The sequence below is a fragment of the Chiroxiphia lanceolata genome, chromosome 6, assembly GCF_009829145.1.
Source record: "Chiroxiphia lanceolata isolate bChiLan1 chromosome 6, bChiLan1.pri, whole genome shotgun sequence".
Classification (NCBI taxonomy): domain Eukaryota; kingdom Metazoa; phylum Chordata; class Aves; order Passeriformes; family Pipridae; genus Chiroxiphia; species Chiroxiphia lanceolata.
Genome location: NC_045642.1, coordinates 64,899,739 through 64,924,716, shown reverse-complemented (window position 1 = coordinate 64,924,716; position 24,978 = coordinate 64,899,739). Strand labels below are relative to the sequence as shown.

Genomic DNA, 24,978 nt, shown 5'->3' with positions numbered 1-24,978 from the left:
TGGGAAAGCCAGGTTTATCCATCCCACTTGTCTCAGTTCCCAGCCTCAGCCTCTCTCTCCTGCCCATCACTCCCAGCCTCTCTTCCCGTGGCTTTTTAGCAGTGATGCTGCCACAAAGGAGCAGGATTTCCATGGATTTTCCATCTGCTGCTACACAGTTCATGTCTGATGCCCTGCAGGGCGTTATCAGCTGCTGGATTTCATCATCAGGCTCCCCGCAGTCAGCCTGGGCCTCCCCAGAGAAAGACGGGATTCCCATGGGAATGGCATCCCGGGCTGTGCTGTCCATGGTGCTGGAGCTCGGTGACTCCAGCCATGGGATGTGCTTTGACTTTTGCAACTGGAAGATGTTTCTATAAATAATCACCTGACCAAAGGATTTTTTATTCTGATCCATCCCTGGAAGTGTCCCAGGCCAGGCTGGATGGGGCTTGGAGCAACCTGGTCCAGTGGGAGGTGTTCCTGCCCATGGCAGGGGGGTTGGAATTAGGGTTTCAGGCTGGTTTAGGTGAGAGGCTGAAGGGGGCTGAGCTCAGTTTTATGGTTAGAAAATGCACCTGAAGCCTCAGCCATCCCTCCCTCCCCCGTCTGTCTCAGGGATGAACAGATGGATGTATTTCCCTAAACACCCTAAATAAAAACTTAATATCTTCAAATTCCTAATATGTGCATTGCCAGGAAATGCATAATGAGTTGAAGTGTTTGCTTTGCTCTGCTCCCAGCACGGAGAAATGTTGGAGTCATCAGGGGATGCTGGAAACCCCCATCCCTCAGCTCCAAACCACCCGTGGTGTGGAAGCAGGAACATGGGAGAGCACAGACCACCTTCCAGGCAGGGAGGGTGAGAGGAGAGGGAGATGAAGAGTGTTCTATATCATGTTCATACTTCTTACACTCAAAGCCTCAGGTGCCCAAAGTGCCCCTGGAGCTTTGGGCTCTGCTGCAATTGCTGTGGGGGTCACAGAATTCCAGGCTGAACACCCCCAGCTCTTCCAGGCTCCAGCTTGTCCCTGCTCTGCTCACAGCCCTGTAAAACCCTGGGAATCAACATGTTCCATGGATCCCAGTGGGATACCCACTCACAGGCAGCTTCTCCCCTGGCTGGCACATTCCTTGGAACCCTGTGCTGATGGCAAGGACAGTGTGGTGCCTCCCTTGGGACACAGGGAGAGAGATTTAACGGCACTTCCCATTCTCTTGGGGTGGTCCCCTTACTGCCCACAGCAGCTGAGCAGTCCAGGGTGTTTCCTTTAATCCCCCAGGAATCTTAAACCACACCTTTAACGTGCAGAGAGGGATCTCTTGGCTCTGCTTTGTCCTTCAAGGGTGGGGGGCTCTGCCAGGCAAACCCAGGCCCACCTCAGAACAAAATCCCTGCTGCATCCTAAAATTGGCAAAGGGCTGAGCAACCCCTCTGCAGGCTGGAGCTGCCAGAGCCAAAACATGGCCCCACCTGTGCAGCTCTGAGCTCTTGGTGTCTGCACTCCCTCTCCAGTTACACAGAGCTCTCAGCCTGCACTCAGCTCCAGCTCTCAAGTAACAGCACGGAGAGAAATATAATTTCCCTGCTTCAAAGCACACAGGACTGGAATTCCTAATGGCACCACCTAAGAACACAACCTGCCAGACACGGAACTTGTCCTCTCCTCTGGAGAACTGAAGGGAAAGGCTGTTTCTGTTCTCCTTAAACACTCTTCTACTTGTTCTGAACAACTCGACTTGGCATGGGAAGGATTGTCCCTTTCCCCTTCCCCAGGTCCTGTGGGCCCTTCAGTCCCCAGCTGTAACATCCCAACACATCCTTTCCCAGAGAAGCTGTGGCTGCCCCTGGATCCCTGGAAGTGTCCAAGGCCAGGTTGGAGCAACCTGGGCTTGGAGCAACCTGGGCTGGTGGAAGGTGTCCCTGCCCATTTGCATATTTTCATGAAAATATTCAAGTGTAGAATTCTATAAAAACCAAATAGCAATGACAAATACTCACAGAATCATGGAATGGTTTGGGTTGGGAAGGGACCTTAAAAAACACCCAGTTCCACCCCCTGCCATGGGCAGGGACACCTCCCACCAGCCCAGGTTGCTCCAACCTGGCCTTGGACACTTCCAGGGATCCAGGGGCAGCCACAGCTTCTCTGGGAAACCTGGGCCAGGGCCTCCCCACCCTCCCAGCCAGCAATTCCTTCCCAATATCCCACCTAACCCTGCCCTCTGGCAGTGGGAAGCCATTCCATGTCCTGTCCCTCCAGACCCTTGTAAACAGTCTCTCTCCATCTTTGCTGTAGCTCCTTCAGGACCTGGAAGGCCACAGTCAGGAACCTTGAAGCCTCTCCCCAGGCTGGACAATCCCAGCTCTCCCAGCCTTTCCTCAGCATGGGAATGTCTCATTCTGCAGAGCAACAATCCACCTTACAGTCAGTGTGCTCTGATCCTGTGAGTGCTGGAGCTTGTGGAAGTGCATAAATAGTAAATTAAAGCAGTGTGTGGGTAAAAAAAAAGGAAAAAGAGATTTGATCACAAACTGCCTGGAAAAACAGGGGGGAGAAGGGCCAGGAAGCATGGAAGTGTGGCAGGGATGGAGGTGGGAGCTCCACGACCAACCATCAGACAAGTGAGTTTTTCCCCAGGTTTATTTACTAAATGGCTTCACATTCAATGAAATAGTTACAACAAATACTTACAGAGCACAAGAGCAACACCTTGGGAACTACCAAAGACCCCAAAACACCTCACAGTTCTTTTCCCGTGGGACTCAAATGCCACTTTTGTAAACAAGAACAAACTCGGGACGTTGCTGCTGAAGAAAAAGAAATGAGGTGCACAGGTAAAACCACTCCATGGGCACAGACCACAGGGATCAGCTCTGACTCCCAGGGAAAGCCCTCGGGGCGAGGCCGAGTCCCATTTGGTACATTATTCTCTGTACAGTTATTAAATCCTGCTAAAAATCCTTGGGTTTAAAATACAGCACAGCTCATAAGGCAAAAAAGTAGGAATTATCATCCAGTTCTCTGCATTTCAGGTCAAGAGGAAGAATTTAAGGCAAGTTGGGGCGTTTTGCATTGTTTCATACAGTGGACGGGGACTTAGGGATGGGAACTCCATGGAAATAACACGTTACCCCCCCAGAAAAAAACCTGTTTGGAATGTGGACTGGACACATTTACCCCTCGAGAAATTCCAACTAGGCTTCCTGAAAGGAAAGCATTCCTAGGAAGAGAGACTGTCAAGCAGCTTACAGATGAATATCTTAAAAAAAGCAGAAGTTCAGGAGCTGTATGTGCACGTATAAACTCACTGCAACCCGTTGTAAAGTGCTTTACAGATAAATGGAGAGAGTCAGAACTGGAACTGGATGATAATTTGGAGTTGTTGTGACATCTTAGTTGAAAGTCCTTAATTTTTAACCTGCAGACAGACATTCCCATGAGATTATTGATCTTTAAAAGCAGATTTACACTGATTGTTGTGTCTGATCCTCCTCTACCCAAAGCACTTCAGGGACAGGACAAGCAGCACCTGGATGGGAAATGGGGATGGCATGATTTTAAGGGACAGGATTCCCTAAGAACTGCCCCTGGCAGAAGGTGGGGTGAGATGGGCTTTAAGGTCCCTTCCAACCCAAACCATTCAGGGATTTAACAGTCCCACTGCCTGGGGAATGAGCATAAAACATCTTTGCAGCTTTAAGTGCTTTGAATGCTGCCATTGAAAGATGTTTATACAAATAACCACCTGACCCACGGGTTTTTCATTCTGGTCCATCCCTGGAAGTGTCCAAGGCCAGGTTGGAGCAACCTGGGCCAGTGGAAGGTGTCCCTGCCCATGGCAGGGGGTGGCACTGGGTGGGCTTTAAGGTCCCTTCAACCCAAACCATTCCATGATTCCGTGATTTCTTCTCCACTCCACACACAGACATGCAAATACAGCCATGCAGCTCCTCGTGTCCTACCAAGAGATGCCCTGGAATAACTAAATCAGGTTATTATTGCTATAACTGGAATCCTTAGTGGGTTAAATCAACAGTTTCAGCGTTTTCAATGCAGTTTACCTTATATACATTTGAAGTCCTGCTTAATTCTATCAAATCTGAAGAAGACCTGAAGGATTTTATAGTCTCTGCAAAAACCTGTTATTTATGAGCAATGTTTTATGGTCAAACAGCCTCCTTGAGCAGTTCAATCTGAGTGTCCAGGATGGAAGAACAGGACCAGCACTGCTTCCCTGGCTGCAAGCAGCTCCACAGGAACTCAGGATAAATCTAGTGCACTCAACACCCCCCCAGCTCAGCAGAATTATAAAGAAATGGCTTTTAAAGCAACTATTTCAAATATTATTGCACTGTCAAAAATAATACTACGTGGGCTTGAAAACCAAGGGGAAACAAACATTAATTTAACATGTTACAACAAAGGGAAAGGAACTCTGGAGGCAGAAAAACTCCTCAGTACCAGGCCTGGCAACAGGCAGACAGAGAGCAACACAAATCCAAGGTAACCGTGGTCAGAGGACAACCCAAAATAGTCTAAATTAGCTAAAATTCGATTTTAATTCTATTTTAAATAAAGGTTTTAACTCACAGCGTTGGGTTCTATCCCTCTGGCCCAATTTTCACCGAGTTCTGGGCTGTCACACAGTGACACTGTGGTTAATCCCAGGGATGACCTTCGGCCTCAGCAGGACACAGGTTTGGGATGAGCCCTGGGCTTTGAACTCACTGCACTGGTGCTAAAGGCAAAACTGTGTGAAGAACCCGAGCTGGGATCTCCCTGTTTGTGAGAATGGGAACAACAAACAGATGTGAAATAAAACCCCACTGAAGCAGCCAGGGAGGAGCTCGCTGTGTGATCCGGGACAGCTCCGCAGGCACGGGGGGATGGAGCAGAGAAGGAACTGGAACAACCCAAACGTGTTCCTGAAGCCAGGAACAGCCCCCTTGCCAACCCCACATTTAGCACCATTTGTAGATGGGAACACTCTGAGGAAGCAGATCATACATTCTTTAAAAAAGGAGGTCCCAGGGAACACGGACACGAGTGCGCTCGGGGGGAGGAGGGGACGGGCTGGGCTCCGGGGGTTGTTGTGCATCATGCTGGGAATGCTGCTGCTGGGATTTTTCCTTGTATTCCAACCAAAAACACGCAGCAAGATGAAGTCAGACCATCTAGCAGTCGTTTCTCCACAGAAAGAAAACGGGAGGGAAAGTTAAAAATGCAATTTCTCATCATCAGACCCAAAAACGCTGTGAAGAGGCAAGAAACTTGCCCTGTAAATGTCCCTAAGGAGTTCCTAATGATCCTCCCAGCCCTCCTACCAGCGAGCAGGTAACAAAGGAGAGTGTACAGGCAACATCCTATGGCATTTATTATTTACAAACCTTGAGATACAGAAACAAGGCAGCCCTTGAGTTACTGGTCATAAAAAACCCATGAAGCACTGGCGCTTCCTCGGTGTGCAGCCACAGCCAGGCACCGCTCAGCAAACCCTGCACTCACACACACACTCACACAGCTCTCACCCCAAGCACAGTAAACTTCATATTCCAGAGGAGGCAGGAGGAAGAGAGGAAAGCTCTAGAAAGGGTTAGATGGACAAGTTTCCAACCGGATCCCAGGCGTGGACAGTCCTCCCTAAACCCCACTGCCGCGGACAGGGGGCCAGCTAAAGCCAGCTGGTGAAGCAGCTTTCCATCCCTTCGCTGCTGAAAGAACAAAGGCCAATTATGGGAAGAAAACAAATCCTCATTTTAATCCCAACCTCGGCAGGTTCCTCAGCTGGCAGCTCCGGGCCCGCAGCACGGATCGTTTCCAAGCAGCTCCGGCTCCGTCTCGGCAGCGGTGAGGGGGCGGGTGCTGCCCTCCATCAAAGCGCGGTGAGGCCGAAGTTGCAGCGGCAGTACAGCATCCCCGCAGAGTCCAGCCACGTGTCCGAGATGGGCTCGTACCTCTGCACCGTGTTCAGGTAGGAGGAGCCCGAGTGCCCCCCCACCACGTACAGGCAGTTATCGATCACCGCCGCCCCGACCCCTGCGGGGGGAAACGCCGTGAGACAGGGCTGGCATGGGCACCTCTGCCCCTGAGACAGGGCTGGCATGGGCACCTCTCAGACAGGGCTGGCATGGGCACCTCTGCCCCTGAGACAGGGCTGGCATGGGCACCTCTCAGACAGGGCTGGCATGGGCACCTCTGCTCCTGAGACAGGGCTGGCATGGGCACCTCTGCTCCTGGCTGCAACCACCCTCCCTCCACCTCAACAGGGGGGCCCTCACAGCCTCCTCTCTGGGGTGTCCCTAAAGAAAATGGGTGTCAGGGAAGAGCCCTTTCTGCCCAGGTCAGACACTCTGTTTTTACTGCTCTCGTGTCCTTTTCTGTGATAAAACAATGTTCTCCTGTCCCACAACACCTTGGCAGGGAGGCAGAAGAGACTGGAGAATAGAACCATGGAATACCCTGAGCGGGAAGGGACCCCCAAGGACCATCCAGTCCAACCCTCAGCCCTGTACAGGAACATCCCCAAGGGTCCCCCCCTGTGCCCCAGAGGATCATCCAAACCCTCCTGGAGCTCTGGCCTTGGGGCCGTGCCCACTGCCCTGGGGAGCCTGGGCAGTGCCAACCACCCTCTGGGGGAAGAACCGTGTCCTGAGATCCAACCTGACCCTGCCCTGGCACAGCTCCTGCTGCTCCCTGAGTCCTGTCCCTGCTCACAGGGAGCAGAGATTGAGCTGCCCCTCAGGAGGAGCTGCAGCTGCACCACAGCAATACACCTCTGAGTGTCCTCATCAAACACAGCAGGACAGTGACCACAGAACTGCTGAAACAGCCTCAAAATCAATGCAGATGCAGGAGGTAGAATAGAAATATTACTCCATGTTTTTTTTTCTACAGCTCAGTATTAATAAGCTGGATTTAGAGGTAAATAAAGATTCTTTCCCAGAGCTGACTAAGTGACCTTCACCCCCAGATGAAGTGCAGTGCTCTGCAGACTAACTGCAGGTTCTATCAGCTGAGACAGGTCATCCCTGACAGGACCCCTGAGTTCCCCCGCATGTCCCACCTGTCCTGGGCTCCTTCATGGGCCGGCACACCGTCCACTGGTTCTGGTGGGGGTCGTATCTCTCGATGCTGGACAGGTGGGACACCCCGTTGTGTCCCCCCACCACGAAGATGAAGCCCAGCATGACCCCCACGCCGAAGTTGATCCTCTTGTCAGCCATGGAGGCCACGGTCTCCCAGGAGTTCTTGCTTGGATCGTAGCGCTCCATGCTGCAGGGACAAACACAGCCTGTGAGCCAGGCTTTGGGGACAGAAACCTGCCTCTGTCACAGGCACAGCCAGTCCTGGTCAGCACAGGAACAGTGAAACACAAAGGCAGGTGCTGGAGCTGATGGCAAATCCCCTGGTGCAGCTGCTTTGCAGCACCAACAGACTGTGTGTTACCACCTCAGAAGCACCAATCCTGTCCCAGGGTCCTTCCACAACCAAAGCGGGTGGAGGGTCCCAACAGGGTTGCCAAAAAACAGTTTTTTAACATATTTTTATAACATCTTCAGTCTAAGTTTGGACTCCATGATCTCAGAGGCCTTTTCCCACCTAAAGGATTCTGTGATGTTTCCCCCTGACACACTGACTGCAGCTCAGCCTCTCTGATGTCCTCGTGCCCCTACCCTGGACCTTCAGGTCACACCCTGAAACCACCCAAGCTCCCTCAGAGGTGAAAGTTCTTTCCAGGATGTCTGGTGTTAATTTTTTTAAAAATCAACTAATGGAAAACTGAACACAATGCAGATCCACAATGCATCTATTTGGGTAACACAGCAAATCAAAAACTTCCTTGAGGTTTGCCTGAAAATAACATTCAGAGGGGAAAGTAGAGAGTGTATTTATATTCCTCAGGAAAAGCAGTAAAGAGGCTGCTGATCAAGCACTGAGGGTAGTAGAGGGATTGAATGGAAATGAATTGTCATCATTATTAATTTTTGTGATCACTGGAGCTGCTCAGATGGTCAGTCATTAACACACTTGTGGCACTGAGCTGTTCCCTGTCCAAGTGCAGCTCCAGGAGCACAACGGGGCAAAAAAAAGGGGGAGAGAAGATCAGCAGCAGCACAGAGTTGGGAGAAAAGGTGGTTAATTACCCAGCACTGAGCTTGGTTTAATGCCAGAGCTTGTAGGAGCCTGCAAGGTGTAGGATTCACTCCTTGAATAACTAATCCAAATTATTCACAGAATCATGGAATATCCTGAGTTGGAAGGGACCCACAAGGACCATCCAGTCCAACTCCTGGCCCTGCACAGGCTCATCCCCAAGGGTCACACCCTGTGCCTGAGGGGATCATCCAAACCCTCCTGGAGCTCTGGCAGCCTTGGGGCCGTGCCCACTGCCCTGGGGAGCCTGGGCAGTGCCAACCACCCTCTGGGGGAAGCACCTTGTCCTGAGATCCACCCTGACCCTGCCCTGGCACAGCTCCAGCCGTGGCACTCGGTGCTCTGCCGTGGAGCACCGGGCACCTTCCCAAGGATTTCCAAAAGAACCCAAACCCCCGAGTGAGTCAAAACACGCCTTCCCAGCTGAACCACGAGGCTGACACAGCAGAGGGAGGGTTTATGACGCCCCCAGGGTACTGAGGCTGGTTTAAGTGGAGCTGGCAGGGCTGTCCCGGGAGCAGGTACCTGTTCATGTGCGCGGGCCCGTAGCCCCCGATGGCGTAGATCATCCCGTCCAGCACGGCCGCCGCGAAGCAGCTCCGCGTCTTCGTCATGGGGGCCACCAGCTGCCACTCCTTCACCTTGGGCAGGTACTTCTCCACCGTGCGCAGGTAGGACTGCCCGTCGTAGCCGCCCAGGGCGTAGAGCTCCCCGGCCAGCACCACCACGGCCAGCGTGCTGCGGCTCTCGAACATGCGCTCCAGCGAGCTCCACGTGTTGGTGTCGGGGTCCCAGCACTCCACCGAGCTCTCGTGCTTCCTGTAGCTGATGCCCTGGCACACGTGCGTGGCGATCCCGCCCACCACGTAGATCTTCTGCTCCAGGGCGCAGATCCCGAACTCGTAGCGCGGGATGCTCAGCGGGGCCAGGCCGATCCACGAGTCGTTCTGCGGGAAGTACATCTCCATGCTGGAATGGGAACACAGGGATCACGTGAGGAAACCCAGCTAGATCATCCCGGAGAAGTACATCTCCATGCTGGAACGGGAACACAGAGATCACGTGAGGAAACCCAAATACATCATCCTGGAGAAGTACATCTCCATGCTGGAACGGGAACACAGGGATCACGTGAGGAAACCCAGCTAGATCATCCTGGAGAAGTACATCTCCATGCTGGAACGGGAAAACAGGGATCAGGTGGGAAAACCTAATTGGAGTCATCCTGAGGGAAGTACATCTCCATGCTGGGACAGGAACACAGGGATCATTTGAGAAAATCCAACTAGACTGTCCTGGGGGAAATACATCTCCATGCTGGAAAACAGGGATCACATGAGAAAACCCAACTAGCTAATTCTGGAGAAGTACATCTCCATGCTGGAAAACAGGGATCATGTGAGAAAACCCAAGCAGATCATTCTGGAGAGGTACATCTCCATGCTGGGACAGGAAAACAGGGATCATTTGAGAAAATCCAACTAGATTGTCCTGGGGGAAATACATCTCCAAGCTGGAAAACAGGGATCACATGAGAAAACCCAACTAGCTAATTCTGGAGAAGTACATCTCCATGCTGGGACAGGAACACAGGAATCACGTGAGGAAACTCAGCTAGATCATTCTGGAGAAGTACATCTCCATGCTGGAAAACAGGGATCATGGGAGAAAACCCGACTAGATCGTTCTGGAGAAGTACATCTCCATGCTGGGACAGGAAAACAGGGATCAGGTGGGAAAACCTAATTGGAGTTGTCCTGGGGGAAGTACATCTCCATGCTGGAATGGGAAAACAGGGATCACATGAGGAAACCTAACTGGAGTTGTCCTGGGGGAACTACATCTCCATGCTGGGACAGGAAAACTGGGATCACGTGAGGAAACCCAGCTAGATCATTCTAGGGAAGTACATGTCCATGCTGGAAAACAGAGATCATGTGAGAAAACCCAACTAGATTGTTCTGGAGAAGTACATCTCCATGCTGGGACAGGAAAACGGGGATCAGGTGGGAAAACCTAATTGGAGTCATCCTGGGGGAAGTACATCTCCATACTGGAAAACAGGGATCACATGAGAAAACCCAACTAGCTAATTCTGGAGAAGTACATCTCCATGCTGGAACAGGAAAACAGGGATCAGGTGGGAAAACCTAATTGGAGTCATCCTGGGGGAAGTACATCTCCATACTGGAAAACAGGGATCACATGAGAAAACCCAACTAGCTAATTCTGGAGAAGTACATCTCCATGCTGGAAAACAGGGATCATTTGAGAAAACCCAAGTAGATCATTCTGGAGAGGTACATCTCCATGATGGGACAGGAAAACAGGGATCATTTGAGAAAATCCAACTAGATTGTCCTGGGGGAAATACATCTCCATGCTGGAAAACAGGGATCACATGAGAAAACCCAACTAGCTAATTCTGGAGAAGTACATCTCCATGCTGGGACAGGAAAACAGGGATCAGGTGAGAAAACCTAGCTGGAGTCATCCTGGGGGAAGTACATCTCCATGCTGGCATAGGAACACAGGGATCAGGTAAGAAAACCTAATTGGAGTCATCCTGGGGGAAGTACATCTCCATGCTGGAACGGGAAAACAGGGATCACATGAGAAAACCCAACTAAAAACCCAAGGGACGAGAAGGGTAAGTTTAAAGAAAAAAAAAAAAAAAAGAACAGCCACCAAGATCAAAGAGAGAAGAGAAGAGAAAATTAGAGAGGAGGAGACACGTTCTATATTTATGCACAAACATACACTTGGAAAGTATAATTTGCAGTTTTATAAACACATTTTACGTGCGCTCTATAATTTCAACAAAATGTCAGCGGAGAACAAAGTAACCTGAAAATGTGTCTTTAAAATGCATTTCCTTCTAATTATACTCAGAACACGGTGGCCTGAGCCTACTCGATATAAAGTCTAGTCAATCCACCTAAATCGTTTAATTAATAAATGACTTCAATAATTAAGAGGCTCTCCAGTAGAGAGGAAATGTGAACCATCCAGGAGCATGAGGTCCCTGGAGAGCTGACAGGCACTAAAAACCCAGAAGCAGGAGCTGCTGCTGAAACACCAGGCTGGTGTTAGAGAATGTAGACTAAATACATTCTCAGGAATTTTGTTATGAAGAAGCAAAAAAGAAATCAAAATAATCCAAATTGCACTGCTAGGTAACACTGTTACAGTCACTGAAGGGGCTGGGAGAGAAGCAGAGCTGAAGAATATCAGAGGACAAGTTTATTCACTCAAACAGATTTTTTTATGAAGCACAAAACCCCCTTTATTTTTTAAATCTATAAACCTAACATGTAGTTTAATGTTGGTCCCTATAAATTAACTGAAAAACCTTAAAAATTAAATAATTTCGACAATCTCTCTGAACACAGGGAAAAGGAACATATGGTTCTTCCCAAGTTTTTAAGAGTATATTCATATCAGCAAATGTGGAACTGTCATGGAAAAGAGTATCTTGGAGTAAATGAACATTCCAGAATCCAGCTGGGGAACCAGTTCAGGCAGTCCCTGAGCACAGGGAACATTCATGGAGCTGATAAGGGCACTCAACATCAAAGCACTTTGTGTGTATGCATATATGTATATATGTATATTTGTATAAATGGATATAAGCAGACACACAGACAGTTTAACTCCCAGTTCTGGAAATGTTAATGCCATGTTAAAGCAAACCCAGCCACACCAGTTTGGGGAAACAAAATTATTCTTCTCTCTGTTACAAATCCTTCTGCTCCCATGCTGAGCCTCAGGGATCTCCCCAGTGATGGAACAGGAGGTTCCTTCTGGAATCCAGGGAAGAGAGGATGGGCACTTAACCTGCTCCTGCCAGCACAGACAGGGCACCTACAGGCTGAAATCAGGATTGTATCATGATCAAGAGCCCCTTCCCAGGATCCCTGAGGCTGGAAAAGCCCTCCCAGCCCGTGGATCCCCCCTGTGCCCGATGCCCACCTTGTCCCCCAGCCCAGAGCACTGAGTGCCACGGCCAGGCCTTCCTGGGACACCTCCAGGGCTGGGCACTCCAAACCTCCCTGGGCAGCCCCTGACAAGGCCTCACCACCCTTTCCAGGGAGAAATTCCTCCTCCTGTCCCACCTGAGCCTCCCCTGGCACAGCTGGAGGCCGTTCCCTCTCCTCCTGTCCCTTGTTCCCTGGCAGCAGAGCCTGATTCCCCCCAGTTACCCCCTCTTGTCAGGGGGTTGTGAGACCAGAAGGTCCCCTCTGAGCCTCCTTTTCTTCTCCTTTGCTCTCCTCTGAATAAGTCTGTTTAAATTCCAAGGATTTTTGAGTTATCAGGAAGCATATTAAGTTAATTTTTGTGATTTTTTTTTTGAATAATAATAAATCAGGGGAAAATCACATAAAATGAAAATACCTGAAACGATAAAGAAGCAAGACACAAACTTCAATTAACCATGTTATTAACTCAATCAACAGAATGAAAATGATTCCACAGCTATGTGTGTTGGCACAAGCAAAACCCTGCAGCACTTCAGGTTACTCATGAAATACAAAAGCATTTTGAATTGTGCTTGTGCTTGTTAAAAAAACCAACCCTGCTTAAGAGTTCTCATGAAGGAAAGCAGCAACTACACCCTGCAAATATGGGGGGACTTGAAGGTCTTTTCCAGCTGTGAGTACTCTGAAATCACAGCTGTCCAAGGAGTGTGTTACCCTGACCTGGGGTGATCACAGTCACACATGGCCATCACCCCCTTGCCACTCCTCACCCTTCCAGGAAGGCAAAGAGCCCTGGGGTGATCCCAGACACCATGACCATCCCTCTACATGGCCATTCCTTACCCTTCTAGGCAGACAAGGAGCCCTGGGGTTACCACAACCACCATGGCCACCCCTCCCTGCATCCCTTCCTTACCTCTCCAGGCAAACAAGGAGCCCTGGGGTGACCACAACCACCATGGCACCCCTCCCTGCATCCCTTCCTTACCCTTCTAGGTAGGCAAAGAGCCCTGGGGTGATCACAGACACCATGACCATCCTTCCACATGGCCATTCCTTACCCTTCCAGGCAGACAAGGAGCCCTGGGGTGATCCCAGACACCATGGCCATCTCTTCCTGTATCCACTCCTTACCCTTCCAGGAAGGCAAAGAGCCCTGGGGTGATCCCAGACCCCATGGCCACCCCTCCCTGCATCCCTTCCTTACCTCTCCAGGCAGACAAGGAGCCCTGGGGTGACCACAACCACCATGGCCACCCCTCCCTGCATCCCTTCCTTACCTCTCCAGGCAGGCGAAGAGCCCGGCCTTGCCCCCCACGGCACAGAGCACTTTGGGGGCGCAGCGGGGCCGCGTCATCAGCATGGTCTGGTGGGACAGTCTGTGCTCGGGCATGAAGTGGTACTTGAGGGCCTCGTTGAGCAGGTGCTTGCAGGTGTGGTCGTCCCGGATGAGGTGGTTGGCCTCGTAGAGGCGCGTGAGGAACTTGACGCTGAGCAGGGGCAGGCGCACGCAGTGCAGCAGCTGCGCCAGGTGCTTCTGGCGCTCCTGCACGTCGTACTTGATCCAGGACTCCAGCGCGTAGAACACGCTCTCCTCCGTCACCACGTTGAGGCAGTCGTTGGACACGATCTCGTCCAGCTCGGCGTGCGTGAGCTCCAGGAACTCCTCGGTCTGGCACACGTCCTCGAAGTTCTGGCAGATGTACTTGTTGGCCGCCAGGTACAGGTCGTGGCAGCCGTAGGTCTCGGCGAAGCGCGAGATGCCGATGCAGTTGCCGGGGTCCAGCTGGCTCTCCAGGAAGGCGCAGCACTCCTTGACCACCAGCTTCACCTGGAGCAGGTTGGCGGCGGGCAGCAGCGACTCCACGGTGTCCTGGGAGATGAAGACGGTGCCGGTGTAGGCGTACTCCACGATGGCCTGCAGCGCCGCCTCGGCCACGCACTGGAACTCCACCTCGGCGTTCTCCTTCTCCGACAGGTTCCCGGTGAACATGGCCTTGAAGTAGGGGCTGATGCTGGCCAGCACCACCTTGTGGGCGTGGATCTTGGCGTCGCCCACGCGCAGCACGACGTCGCAGAGCTCGCGGTGCTGCCGCAGCACGTTGAGGCCCTGCAGGAGCTGCTCCGAGTGCAGCGGGGTCAGCTTGGCCAGCAGGTACGGCGGGGACGACGGGTCCATCTGAGGGACACAGGGACGGTCACTGGGGCTCCACCCACACACACACACACGTGCCACATGTAACATTTAACAAGCGCTACCATTTCTGCTTTTATCTGACCAGGTTTATTGATCCCCAGCTCACCTTTTCAACCCTCACGTGCGATGCTGTTTCACGCGAGTTAAATCCAGGACCTTAACAGCCTGTGCCAGATCCATCTCCACATCAAAAACACAACTCAACCATCACTTTTTTTTGTTATGGAGTAAAATGCCTGTTATCTGACACATGGACTACGTGACAGGATTCTACTGGGGCAGCCTCAGTTTTGGGTACCACAATATCAGAAGGATCTAAAGCTGCTGGAGGGTGTCCAAAGGAGGGACATGAGGACAGTGAAGAGCTTGGAGGGGCCATACAAGGAGCAGCTGAGGGCACTTGGGCTGTTCAGCTGCAGAACAGGAGACTGAGGGCAGAGCTCAGCGGGGGCTGCGGCTCCTCCCGAGGGGCAGCTCAATCTCTGCTCCCTGTGACAGGGACAGCACCCAGGGAATGGCCTGGAATTGTGTCAGGGCAGGGTCAGGTTGGATCTCAAGGAAAGGTTCTTCCCCCAGAGGGTGGTTGGCACTGCCCAGGCTCCCCAGGGCAGTGGGCACGGCCCCAAGGCTGCCAGAGCTCCAGGAGGGTTTGGACAATGCTCTGAGGGACAGGGGGGGATTGTTGGGGTGTCCTGGGCAGGGCCAGGGGTTGGACTGGATGGTCCTTGGGGGTCCCTTCCAGCTCAGGGCATTCCATGGCTCTACATCAGGGATTTGAGAGAACTGAACAGTGACTAAAATAAAAATAAAGAGATAACTGAAGAATAGAACTGGCTTAATTTAGACCAAGTTTTAAAAGTTCTAAGACTCCTTTGTGCAGCCCAACTCCTGCCTGCTCAGTGCTCCTGGGGAGCAGCCCAGCCCTGCTGTGACCCCCTCTCCCAGGCTGTGGCAGGGCCCCCCCTCTCAGGGCCCAGCTCTCCATTCCCATTCCATGCCTTCCCTCTGCAAACCAGCCCCACAGAGCCAGGGGGGCAGGAAAAGCAGGAGCAGAGGCTCCTGTGTCCTGGATGCATGGAGCTCAGGAGAGCCTCACCTCACCTCACCTCACGGCTTCCACTGCCACAAAATCCCTGTGGAAGTGGCAGAGACCAGAGCTGGGGAACGATGGGAGCTGGGGAGCACTGGGAGCTGGGGAACACTGGGAGCTGGGGAACACTAGGAGCTGGGGAACACTGGGAGCTGGGGAACACTAGGAGCTGGGGAACACTGGGAGCTGGGGAACACTGGGAGCTGGGGAACACTGGGAGCTGGGGAACACTGGGAGCTGGGGAACACTGGGAGCTGGGGAACACTGGGAGCTGGGGAACACTGGGAGCTGGGGAACACTGGGAGCTGGGGAACACTGGGAGCTGGGCCTGCCTCCTCCTACAGGAGATAATGGTGGGAGCTGCTGAGGAGCTTCCCAGAGCTTCTGAGGGAGCAGGACCCAGGTGGACACCCTGGAGTTACCAGCACTTCACCCCCTCCCAGTCCTGAGAGCCACCCACACTCCCACCATCACCGGGGGTGCAGAGGGAAGGGTCCTGCTCCTCCCCACAGCTCCACAAAACCCTCCTTCCCAAAGGTTTCACTGGAAGCACTTGGATACCTGCTCTAATTGCAGCAGCATTACAATTCCAAGGTGCTGCCCACCACTTTGTTCAGCCCCATCCCTGCACAGAGGTGGAGGGGGGGATGTGTCAGCTCCTGGACCACGAGAAACAGCCCCACTGTTCCCCCCCAGCCCTCACTGAGCACCTGATTTCATGGCAATTTGATAAATGAGCTCTCAGCTCTCACTCCTTCTCTCTCAACAATAAGTTCATCATTTTTAGAGCTCCTTAACTGACACCTCCCTTGCAGGGAGCCCACTTAGAAGTGCTTCATCTGAAAGAACAAAAGGGGTTGCCAAGGTTTAAATGCAGAGTAGAAAGCACTGACAGGGATGTAAAGGATCACAGGCAGGGAGGGAAACCTCCTACCTATGGAAAGATACAGAAGCTCTCCTATTATAGTGCTACAGTAGAAAAAAATAACTGAAAGGAAGTATTTTAAGCACACCTGTAAAAGGCATGATAATATACAATGTTTTCCCTATCAGAGTTTTGCAACACAAAGTGGAGGAATTAAAAAAATAAATTAAAAAAAAGAGCTGTTCAGCAGCCAAAACACTTTATTTCCCCTTTGTGTCTGTGCTCTGGTCAAAACTTGATTGCACAAACACAGACACGTGGCAGGGAAAAGGAATGGTCACAGCTCAGCTTTATAACTATATAAATAACTATATTTAAGTCTCTCTACAGCAATAGAAGTTTTTGTAGCACCCTGGTAGAACCTCTCACACCCCCTGCACACCTACACCACAGTTTGCTGGTATTTATTCCACTGCTCAGCAAGAACCAGCAGCTGGAACACGACCCAGCCCTGGACTGTACCCCAGTACAGGGGTTTGTGCTCCCAGCTCACATCAGTGGTCACCCCGGGGCTCTGAGCTGTCAGATTCTCCCAGGTTGGGCTTAAAACTCATCCTGAACAGCAAGTTATTGGAAATAAGGAGGTTACCCGGCAGAGCTGGCTCACTGAGGGATCTGACTCTGCCAAAACGCAACGTGTGTGCAGAGCAGGAAACAGCAGCGAGAGCTCCGGGCACTTCTGTGCCCCGAGGGGGAATTTCAGTGCCTGCCAAACCCCGATTTAGAGGCCGGAATTCGCGGGGCAGCAAAGCCACTGGGCTGGTTCTGGGAGTCCCGAGACAGCACAAAGCTCAACCACACCCTGAGAACCGGGCTGGGTTCGGGTCCAACACCCCGCACACAAAAAGGGCAAGAAAAAAGCAATACAAACAGAGAGCGCCCTGCTCACGGAATTGACGCTCTCCGTGTGTTCGTGCTCAGCGCTGGTGCCCAAATCCAACCCAGCCTGCGCCGGGGCTGAGAGAGCAGGGTTGGGACAGTCCCCGCAGGGAGGACGGGGCTGGGAGCACCTATGGAAGGTGTCGCCCCTGCAGCGGGTGGAACGGGACGGGATCCAAGCCCCTTCCAACCCGAAACATCCCGTGATTCCATGAAAACGCCACCGGCTCTTGTGCCCTCATCCCTGCCCCTTATCCCCGGCAGCGCCAGGCTGGACCAGGAGCAACCTGTGGCAGGTGTCCCTGAACACGGCAGGGGGTGGAACGGGACGGGATTTATGTCCCTTCCAACCCAAACCCTTCCGGGATTGCCGGGCTCCGCCGCTGCCGGCGCACACGGGGGTCTCCCCAGGGCGGGTCCCCCGAGCACCCGAGCCCGCTCCCGCTGCACCCCGCGCCAGGAGGCGGCGCTGCCCGCTGTACCGCGGCTCTCCCGGTGCTCTATCCCAGAGATTTCTCCCGGTGCTCTATCCCGGTCCCACCTGTCCCGGTGCCGGCCCGGCCCGGCCCGGCCGCAGCGCCGCTCGCTCCGCTCCTCACCGCCCGCAACGTCACTTCCGCCCGGCCCGCCCCGCCAATCAGCGCCCGGGACGCCGCTCACACCCACCCCTGCCCCTTCCCGGCCGGGATCACCTGCACCGCGCGCGGGGGGGATGCATTATTGGTTGGCTTCCCCACCGCTCCCTAGCGGTGCCCCGTCCTCGTCGCTCCCTCAGAACCGCTTTGCACTCCATCACCAGTGCAGTCGCGCCCCGTTTCACCCTCCGCGACGTGAGGAGACGGCGCGGAGATATGTGCGTGTCCCCCCCCCGGGTGGCCCCGGTGTGGTGCGCGCCGCGTCGGCGCGGTGCGCGGCGCCCCCTGGCGACGGCGGCGTTGCCGGGCGGGGCCTGAGGGGCCCCATGGCCGCGGGCCGGGGACATGGGCGAGCCCGGCGGGCACGGGCCGGGACACGGACCGGCATCGGCACCGGGATCCAGCGCACACGGACCGCGGGGCCGCGCCCGCGCCTGGGAGCGCGGCGCTCCCGCTGAGGAGGCTCCCGGCACGGAGCCCCCCGGCCCCGCTGAGGAGGGTGCGGAGCCCCCCGACCCGCGTGAGGGCTCGGGGCACACGGAGCCCCCCGGCCCCGCTCGGGAGGGCCCCGGCACGGTGCCGCTCCACCCGCGGGGGGACGCGAAGGACACGGAGCCCCCCGGCCCGGCCGCCCCGCGGCAGGACCCGGGCTCGGCGCCGCCCGGCCCGCGGGAGGGCTCGGGGCACGCGGAGCCCCCCGGCCCCGCGCAGGGCGAGCCGGGCTCGGAGCCGCTCGACCCGCAGCAGGACGGGGATGACTCGCCCCCGCCCGGCCGTGCGGAGCTGCCGCTGGTGCCCGCCGAGCTCCGCGCGCGGCTGCTGGACCCGCGGGACTACCGGCGGCGCGCCCAGGCGGTGGAGCAGCTGCGGCGGGCGCTGGAGGGCTGCAGCCCGGCCGCGCTGAGCGCCGCGCCCGCCGCCGCCCTGCGCGGGCTCATCGCGCTGCTGGACGCGCTGCTGCGCGACCCCAACTTCGCGGTGGCGCGGGGCGCGCTGGAGGCCACGCGGCTGCTGGCGCTGCGGCTCGGCCGGAGGGTGCCCGCCGTGCTCGCCCCGCTGGTGGCCGCGGCCGCGCGGGCGCTCGGGGACACGCAGCCCGCGATGCGCCGGGACAGCGCCCGGCTGCTGCTGCGCCTCATGGGCGCCGCGGGGCCGCGGGCCGTGCTGCGGCTGCTGCTGCAGGAGCGGCTGCTGCGCCACCGCAGCGCCCGGCTCCGCGAGGAGCTGCTCAACACGTGCACGGCCGCGCTGCTCACCTACCCCGGCGAGCAGCTGGACCTGCCGCAGCTGGCGGCCGCGCTGGCGCCCGCGCTGCTGGACGCGAAGCGCAGGGTCCGGCACGCCGCGCTGGAGGCGCTGGCGGCGCTGGCCGCGGCCATGGGCGCCGGCGGGACCCAGGCGCTCTTCAGCGCCGTGGGTGCCCTGGAGCTGCGGGCGGGCGGCGCGGGGGCCGTGCGGGCCGTGCGGGCGCGGCTGGCCAGGAAGGCGCTGCCCAGGCTGGGCGAGCAGGGATTCGTGGAGTACGGCCTGCCCCTGCCCTCCGCCGGGCACTGCCGCGGGCGCTGCCACCCCCCCGGCGCCGACACCGAGTGGCTGCTGATGGGCGGCAGGACGCAGAGCGCTCGCTGCGGGTGCCCCGGCGGGGAAGAGGCGCCGCACGGCCCCGGCTGCAAGTGTGCCGAGCGAGGGATGAGCCCCAGGAGAGTCCTGAGCGCCGGGAGAGGGAAGAACAAGCTGCCGTGGGAATCCGAGCTGGCTGGAGACAGGGAAGGTGGCTCGGGAGTCAGGATGCCGTTCCCGAAGGGTGTGGAGCAGGTATGTAACTCCCTGGCATCCTTCATCCTAAGGCATTTCCAAGGGGAGGTTGGAAAGTTGTCAGAGGCTTGTTAAGTGGCAGCTATTTGGGAGGGATGGCCGATGTTTTACGTGCAAGGATTTGTACCCTCGCATCGGTCTGGGAGGGCGTGTTTGGGAATTCCTTGTGTCAGATTTAACCAAACAACTTATCACTTAATAAACGTAATTTTTGATGTTACTGGGCTCCCCGAGGCACTTCTTAGGCCTGACCATAGTGACATGTGCCTGGCATGTCAGCAGTGACAGGTGAACCCCAGGGAATGAGCACAAGAGTGGGGAAAACACAGCCTTTGTTTGTATATTAGTGTTTGAGAGCACCTGCCTGACTGCTGAGAGTGTCCTGAAGCTGTCTGGGGGAGAACTGACCCATTCCTTCAGCTGCAGGCAGAGCTCTGGAGTGGGGCTGAGCCAGGGCTCTTTGACTGCCCTGGGATAAACCTGGAGACTGCCAAGTGCCTGGGTGGCTCTTGCTGCTCAGGCTGATCTCACTAGGAAAAATGTAGGTCAGGCTGGAACAGAAATTCTGACTGAGCTTTGATTTTATCACTTACCCAGTCAGCAGCTGGAAAGGGAAGGAATCTCTGGAATATTGTCCAGGTCGTTTTGCCTTTGGCAGTGGTGCTGTGACACGTGTTTTGGATACAACCCCCACGTGTGGTATTGCTGTGTGGTGGGTTTTCTGTACTGTTTGGGGTTTTTATAAGTGGACATGTTTGATTTATCATGTCTCAATCTCCTGTGATTGAGCTGAAGCAAAGAGATCCCAGAAAATCAAAGGCTGTGCAGAGGAGATTCCTCCTGCCACGTTTACGTAGTGAGAATTTAATTCCCAGTTGCTTGGTAACTTGTTGCTGTGCTGGATGAGGTCATGGACAGTGAGTGCTCCTCTGCAGCCAGGCTGTTGGGAAACTCAGAGCATAAATAAATGTGAGTTCATGTTTCTGTACTGTAAAACCCCAAAGTTCATGTCTAGGCCTGAATGCAGATGTGCTCATCCCTTCCTTGGTGTCTGTGTTACCTTTAACTCAGGCCCCTAAAGAGATCTGTGTCTTTTGGAGTTGATGAATCAGGCAGCTGAGTTCCTTTGGGATACCTACAAACAGGCTCTGGACACCAAGATATGTAGGAAACACCTCCAGAGCAAGAAGGGTTTTCTTTTTGAAGCAGTTTTGCAGTATAAACTAAGACAGCTTGTAGAAATATCAGTTGCCAGTGCTCTCCAGGCAGGTTGGGCTGAGCCCTGTGCTGCTGCTCTGTGTGGTTTTCTGAACACCAAGCAAGTTAATACAGGCACCAAAGCCTGGCTGGAGCTTGGAATGGGGGAAGGTGCTCTGGAGATGGTCCTTTTCTAAAAGGAACTAACCTTTTGTGCACGTGGTTGTGTTTATCCCTGTAAAGTGGGAGGAGTGCCCGAGGTTTCCAACCCTGGAGAGAGGGAGAGAAAGCAGTTCACTTATGGATTCTGTTTTGTTGATATGCAAAGTGCATTTAGAGATGGTGTCAATCACAGAATCGTGGAATGTTTGGGTTGGAAGGGATCTTAAAGATCACATTTCAAACCCCTGCCATGGGCAGGGACACCTTCCACTAGCCCAGGTTGCTCCAAGCCCTGTCCAGCCTGGCCTTGGACACTCCCAGGGATCCAGGGGCAGCCACAGTTTCTCTGGACAACCTGGGCCAGGGCCTCCCCACCCCCAACCAAGATTTCCTTCCCAAGAATTTCCCATCCTTGGGGCAGCCCTTCTGAACTGAGATTGCCATGAGCTGTATAAATAAAGCTCCTGTGCTGGGGGCATCCTGAAATCAGTGTGTGTGTGGGAAGGCAGCCCTGGATCTCCCCTTAACACCCTCCAGTGAGGTAAATTCATTTATCATGCATGGAATTCTGGTACTCGACTTGACATTTAAAATATTAATTATTAATTCAGACATTCCTTTTGAAATGAATTTGCTTAAAAATTAACTTCTGGAGTCATTCCGTGGCTGAAGGGATGCATGGAAGGAGCTTAATGTTTAAAGCAGTTTTCCTGCCAGGATTTTTAGGGTCATGTTACACAGTGGCTGTCCAAGGCCATGTCTAGACTTTCCTGATCAGATAAGATGTGAAGTAAAACATGTGTAAGTTAATGTGTACTAAAAATAAAAGGTAGATAAAGCACAGTGACTCCAAGGGCTTGGCAGCTTCTCCAGAGAGTTGTGGATTCTCCATCCCTGGAAGTGTCCAAGGCCAGGTTGGACGGGGCTTGGATCAGCCTGGGGATAGTGGAGGTGTCCCTGCCCATGGCAGGGGGTGGAATGAGATGGGATTTAAGGTCCTTTCAACCCAAAGCATTCCATGATTCTGTCAGTGCTGGTTAATTGGGTTCTTGATGAAACATTTCTCAAGTAGTTGAACTCAGCCTGCTGTGACCAAACCTCCTGGTTCTCCAGTGTTTTCCCAGCCTTGCCATCCATGAGGGGTCACACTAGTGAGTCCAGGAATGCTGCAAGCAATCCCACATTCCCTTTTGAACTCCCATCTTCTCTGACTCTGTAACGTGAAGGACAAGGTGGTTACCCCAGAATGAGCTAACAGAGTTCTCCCTGACGTATTGGTAGCTGAGCCTTCCCGTGTTTTCCTTGGAAATTCAGTGTGCTGTATGGAAAACACCATGCCTAGGGATTATTGTAGGGCAAGAGTTACCCCCTGTGAAACACAGACCCTGCATCTGCTGTTGGAGGTGCCTTTTGGGGGAAACAAGAGCACTTGAACACCTCTCCGATGTTTCCAGCCCTGTCACAAAGTACTTGTGACCTCTGTGATCTCCCATAACTGAGGTGTTGGGCAACACTGTGGAATTCTCCTCATTTCCATCCTGATCCCATAACAGAGAACCTCAGAGCTGGGCTTTGTGGGGACCTCAGTGGGTGTGCAAGTGTGAAATCAGGTTTATGGAACAACAGCTCTCTGTTTTAGCAAGGATCAGAGGGACACAGAGTCAGTGGGATAAGGCTGCCTGTTCTTGGGAACTTGGGGTGGCACTGGCACGGGAGCTCTGGTGTTTCTGGAGGCTGCAGGAGTATTTTGGGGAGATATCATTCTGTCTTTGTGTATTGTAGGTCTTTTCCCTGGGAGCCTGTGGTTGATACTGCTGGATGTTGGATCAGGAGAACCTTTTGTCTGGCTGGGTCTGGAACAACTGGGCTAGTGGAAGGTGTCCACCCATGGCAGGGGTGGAACTGGGTGATGTTTAAGGTCCATTCCACCCAAACCACCCTGTGATTCCATGATGGGTCACTCTCAAGTGCTTTGGTAACCAAGTTAATAATTCCTTTGGTGGATGGATTCAAATATTACCTGACAATGGTGGTACTGGTGGAATCTATAGGAACCCTTCTGAGAAATCCCTTTGCTGGGATCTGTCATCTACTCCACTGGAACATCTGGCAGCTTTGGGTTTGCCTTTACTTCCCACTGCCCTCAAGCCCATGCTTAGCAAATTAGTAATGCTGTAATTATAATTTGTGCACAGGGGAGCAGAGTTTTTATCCCTGTAGCTGGGACTGGAACAGCTGAGTGGAGTTGTACAATAATGGCAGTGTTTTACTTTACTCCTTCTGCATAAATTGCTTTGTCCATGTGGAAAAATGGGGCCTAAGTTTGTCCTGCACCAGCTACTGAGGGGAAAATTAACTCCATCCCAGCTGAAACCAGGCCACAGGAACTCAGACAAGTGACATTTAATTGTGGACTGGAAGGTCCATGGATGGGAAATGCTGTTTGCTGATCCCAGGGGCAGGAATGCCGAGGTTTCATCTCTTTTATCCCATCTGGGATAACCCAGAACCAACCCTTCACCGTTTTCCTGCTGCTCTTTGTCCCCCTGTGTGAAGGGCCCCTGGTGTCCCTCAGGGCCTGCTTGCTGTGGAGGCCCCATCAGTTTTCCCCCACCGTGCTGTGCTTTAAGCACTTGTCCTAAAATACTTCAGTGAGAGTCTAATCCCTGCAGGCTGATTAAGCAGCTTTAGCCCCGGCTCTCAGGGAGGAGATTTTCATGGGGAGTGTTGAGCTTTGGGGCATTTTGGTGGCTTTGCTGAGGGTGCCTCAGGCTGGAGACTTGGACACGAATCCCATCGGAGCCTGGGAAATGCCAACAGGAAATCACAGCATGGTTTTGGAAGGGAGGATAAAATTTTGGCCATTTTTGTTAACTACAACCCCCCCCCTCCCAGGCTCAGGGAAGGGTTTCCCCCTAGAACCAGTGTCCACATGGCTGTGGACCTTGGAGCTCAGCTCCCTCTGGGAACTGCTTGGCTTTCAAAGCACTGAATGGAAAACCAGGCTTCACTTATTTATTTTCTGCCAACAGGTACCTCATGTGACTTCATTTTCCATTTATAATGGGAACAGTCTCAGGAGAATTAGGAATATGTAATTAAAAAGTTTGAATTATGAGGTTTATTTTTTTCCTTGTTGGCAAGATATGGGGCTGGAATTTCTCTTGGCTTAGGTGTGTATGTTGTGTCTCTTCTTTACTTGGAAAGGACCCAAAGGTTTTGTTCAAACTTCATTATTTAACTACTTATTTAATATTGTCTATATTCCATAACCAATCCTATTTTTCTGTGTGATAGATTAAATATTATAAGGACTTTAAACCAATTAGTGTGTGCTCGTGGTCATGGTTCTCCTCCCAGGTTTGAAGTTCTGCGCTTTCCTTTGTGATATTTTTGTGAAACCCCATTTCAACAATAATTAAACCCTTTAAAGATACTGAACCAGAGCATTTGGCTGCTGTTTGTCTGACCCAGACACGGAACTTGGAGGACAATCTGTGGAGTCACCCCGAGGTTTCTCCTGGAGCAGGGAGGGTTTGGCAGAGCTGGGAGCTGTTCTGGGGGTCTCTCACTGTCCGAAACAACTTGGATTGTGTGGGCCAGGCTGTGGACTGGGGAGATCATGGAATTAGGGAGAACTGCACTTTGATATTCCGAGAGTTTCTGTGAAGTTCCCAGTCAGAGGATCCCATTTGTGTGGTGAACTGAGGCGTTCAGTGAAATGAAAAATAACTATTTTTATAAATCAATGTATTATGTAGTTGTTAGACTACAAATGCCCCATTCACACAGCAGGATGTGAATAAAGGGGTTTTCAGGCTGAACATGGTGCTTTTCTTTCCAATACTGAATAAATATTTCCATTTCTGCTCAGACTTCTCCTTGTGCAGCCTTGTCTGTGAAAGGGGAGAGCGGAGGAAATGCAGCCTGGAGATGATGCAAATCACTGATTTCACTAAT

General features: G+C 53.3%; 2 protein-coding genes across 7 annotated transcripts in view; one reads left to right on the top strand and one right to left on the bottom strand.

Annotated features, from left to right (window-relative positions):
* Window positions 1-2,606: 2,606 nt before the first annotated feature.
* Window positions 2,607-17,841, bottom strand: KLHL28 (kelch like family member 28). 2 transcript variants are annotated; one of them, XM_032691730.1, is made up of 5 exons: window positions 17,751-17,841; window positions 13,399-14,297; window positions 8,664-9,107; window positions 7,048-7,256; window positions 2,607-6,020 (listed from the first exon to the last, which is right to left on the bottom strand). In XM_032691730.1, exons 2-5 carry the CDS (start codon window positions 14,295-14,297, stop codon window positions 5,857-5,859), a joined length of 1,716 nt encoding a protein of 571 aa, XP_032547621.1. In that variant the 5' UTR covers window positions 17,751-17,841; the 3' UTR covers window positions 2,607-5,856. The 2 variants fall into 2 exon arrangements, with proteins under 2 accessions (XP_032547621.1, XP_032547622.1); XM_032691731.1 differs by having other exon boundaries at window positions 17,692-17,775.
* A 321-nt stretch (window positions 17,842-18,162) lies between these two features.
* Window positions 18,163-24,978, top strand: part of TOGARAM1 (TOG array regulator of axonemal microtubules 1) — a 29,789-nt gene continuing 22,973 nt past the window's right edge. For all 5 annotated transcript variants that reach the window (XM_032691169.1, XM_032691172.1, XM_032691168.1 and 2 more), the window contains exon 1: window positions 18,163-19,659. In XM_032691169.1, coding sequence (XP_032547060.1) covers window positions 18,190-19,659 — 1,470 coding nt within the window. In that variant the 5' untranslated portion in view covers window positions 18,163-18,189. The remainder of the gene's footprint in view (window positions 19,660-24,978) is intronic.

Coding starts and splice junctions, on each gene's coding strand:
- KLHL28 (XM_032691730.1), bottom strand. CDS start 14,297: ATGGACCCGTCGTCCCCGCCGTACCTGCTGGCCAAGCTGACCCCGCTG. Junction 9,108..13,398: donor CTCTTCGCCTGCCTGGAGAG/GTAAGGAAGGGA, acceptor TTCCCATTCCAG/CATGGAGATGTACTTCCCGC. Junction 7,257..8,663: donor GGGCCCGCGCACATGAACAG/GTACCTGCTCCC, acceptor TTGTCCCTGCAG/CATGGAGCGCTACGATCCAA.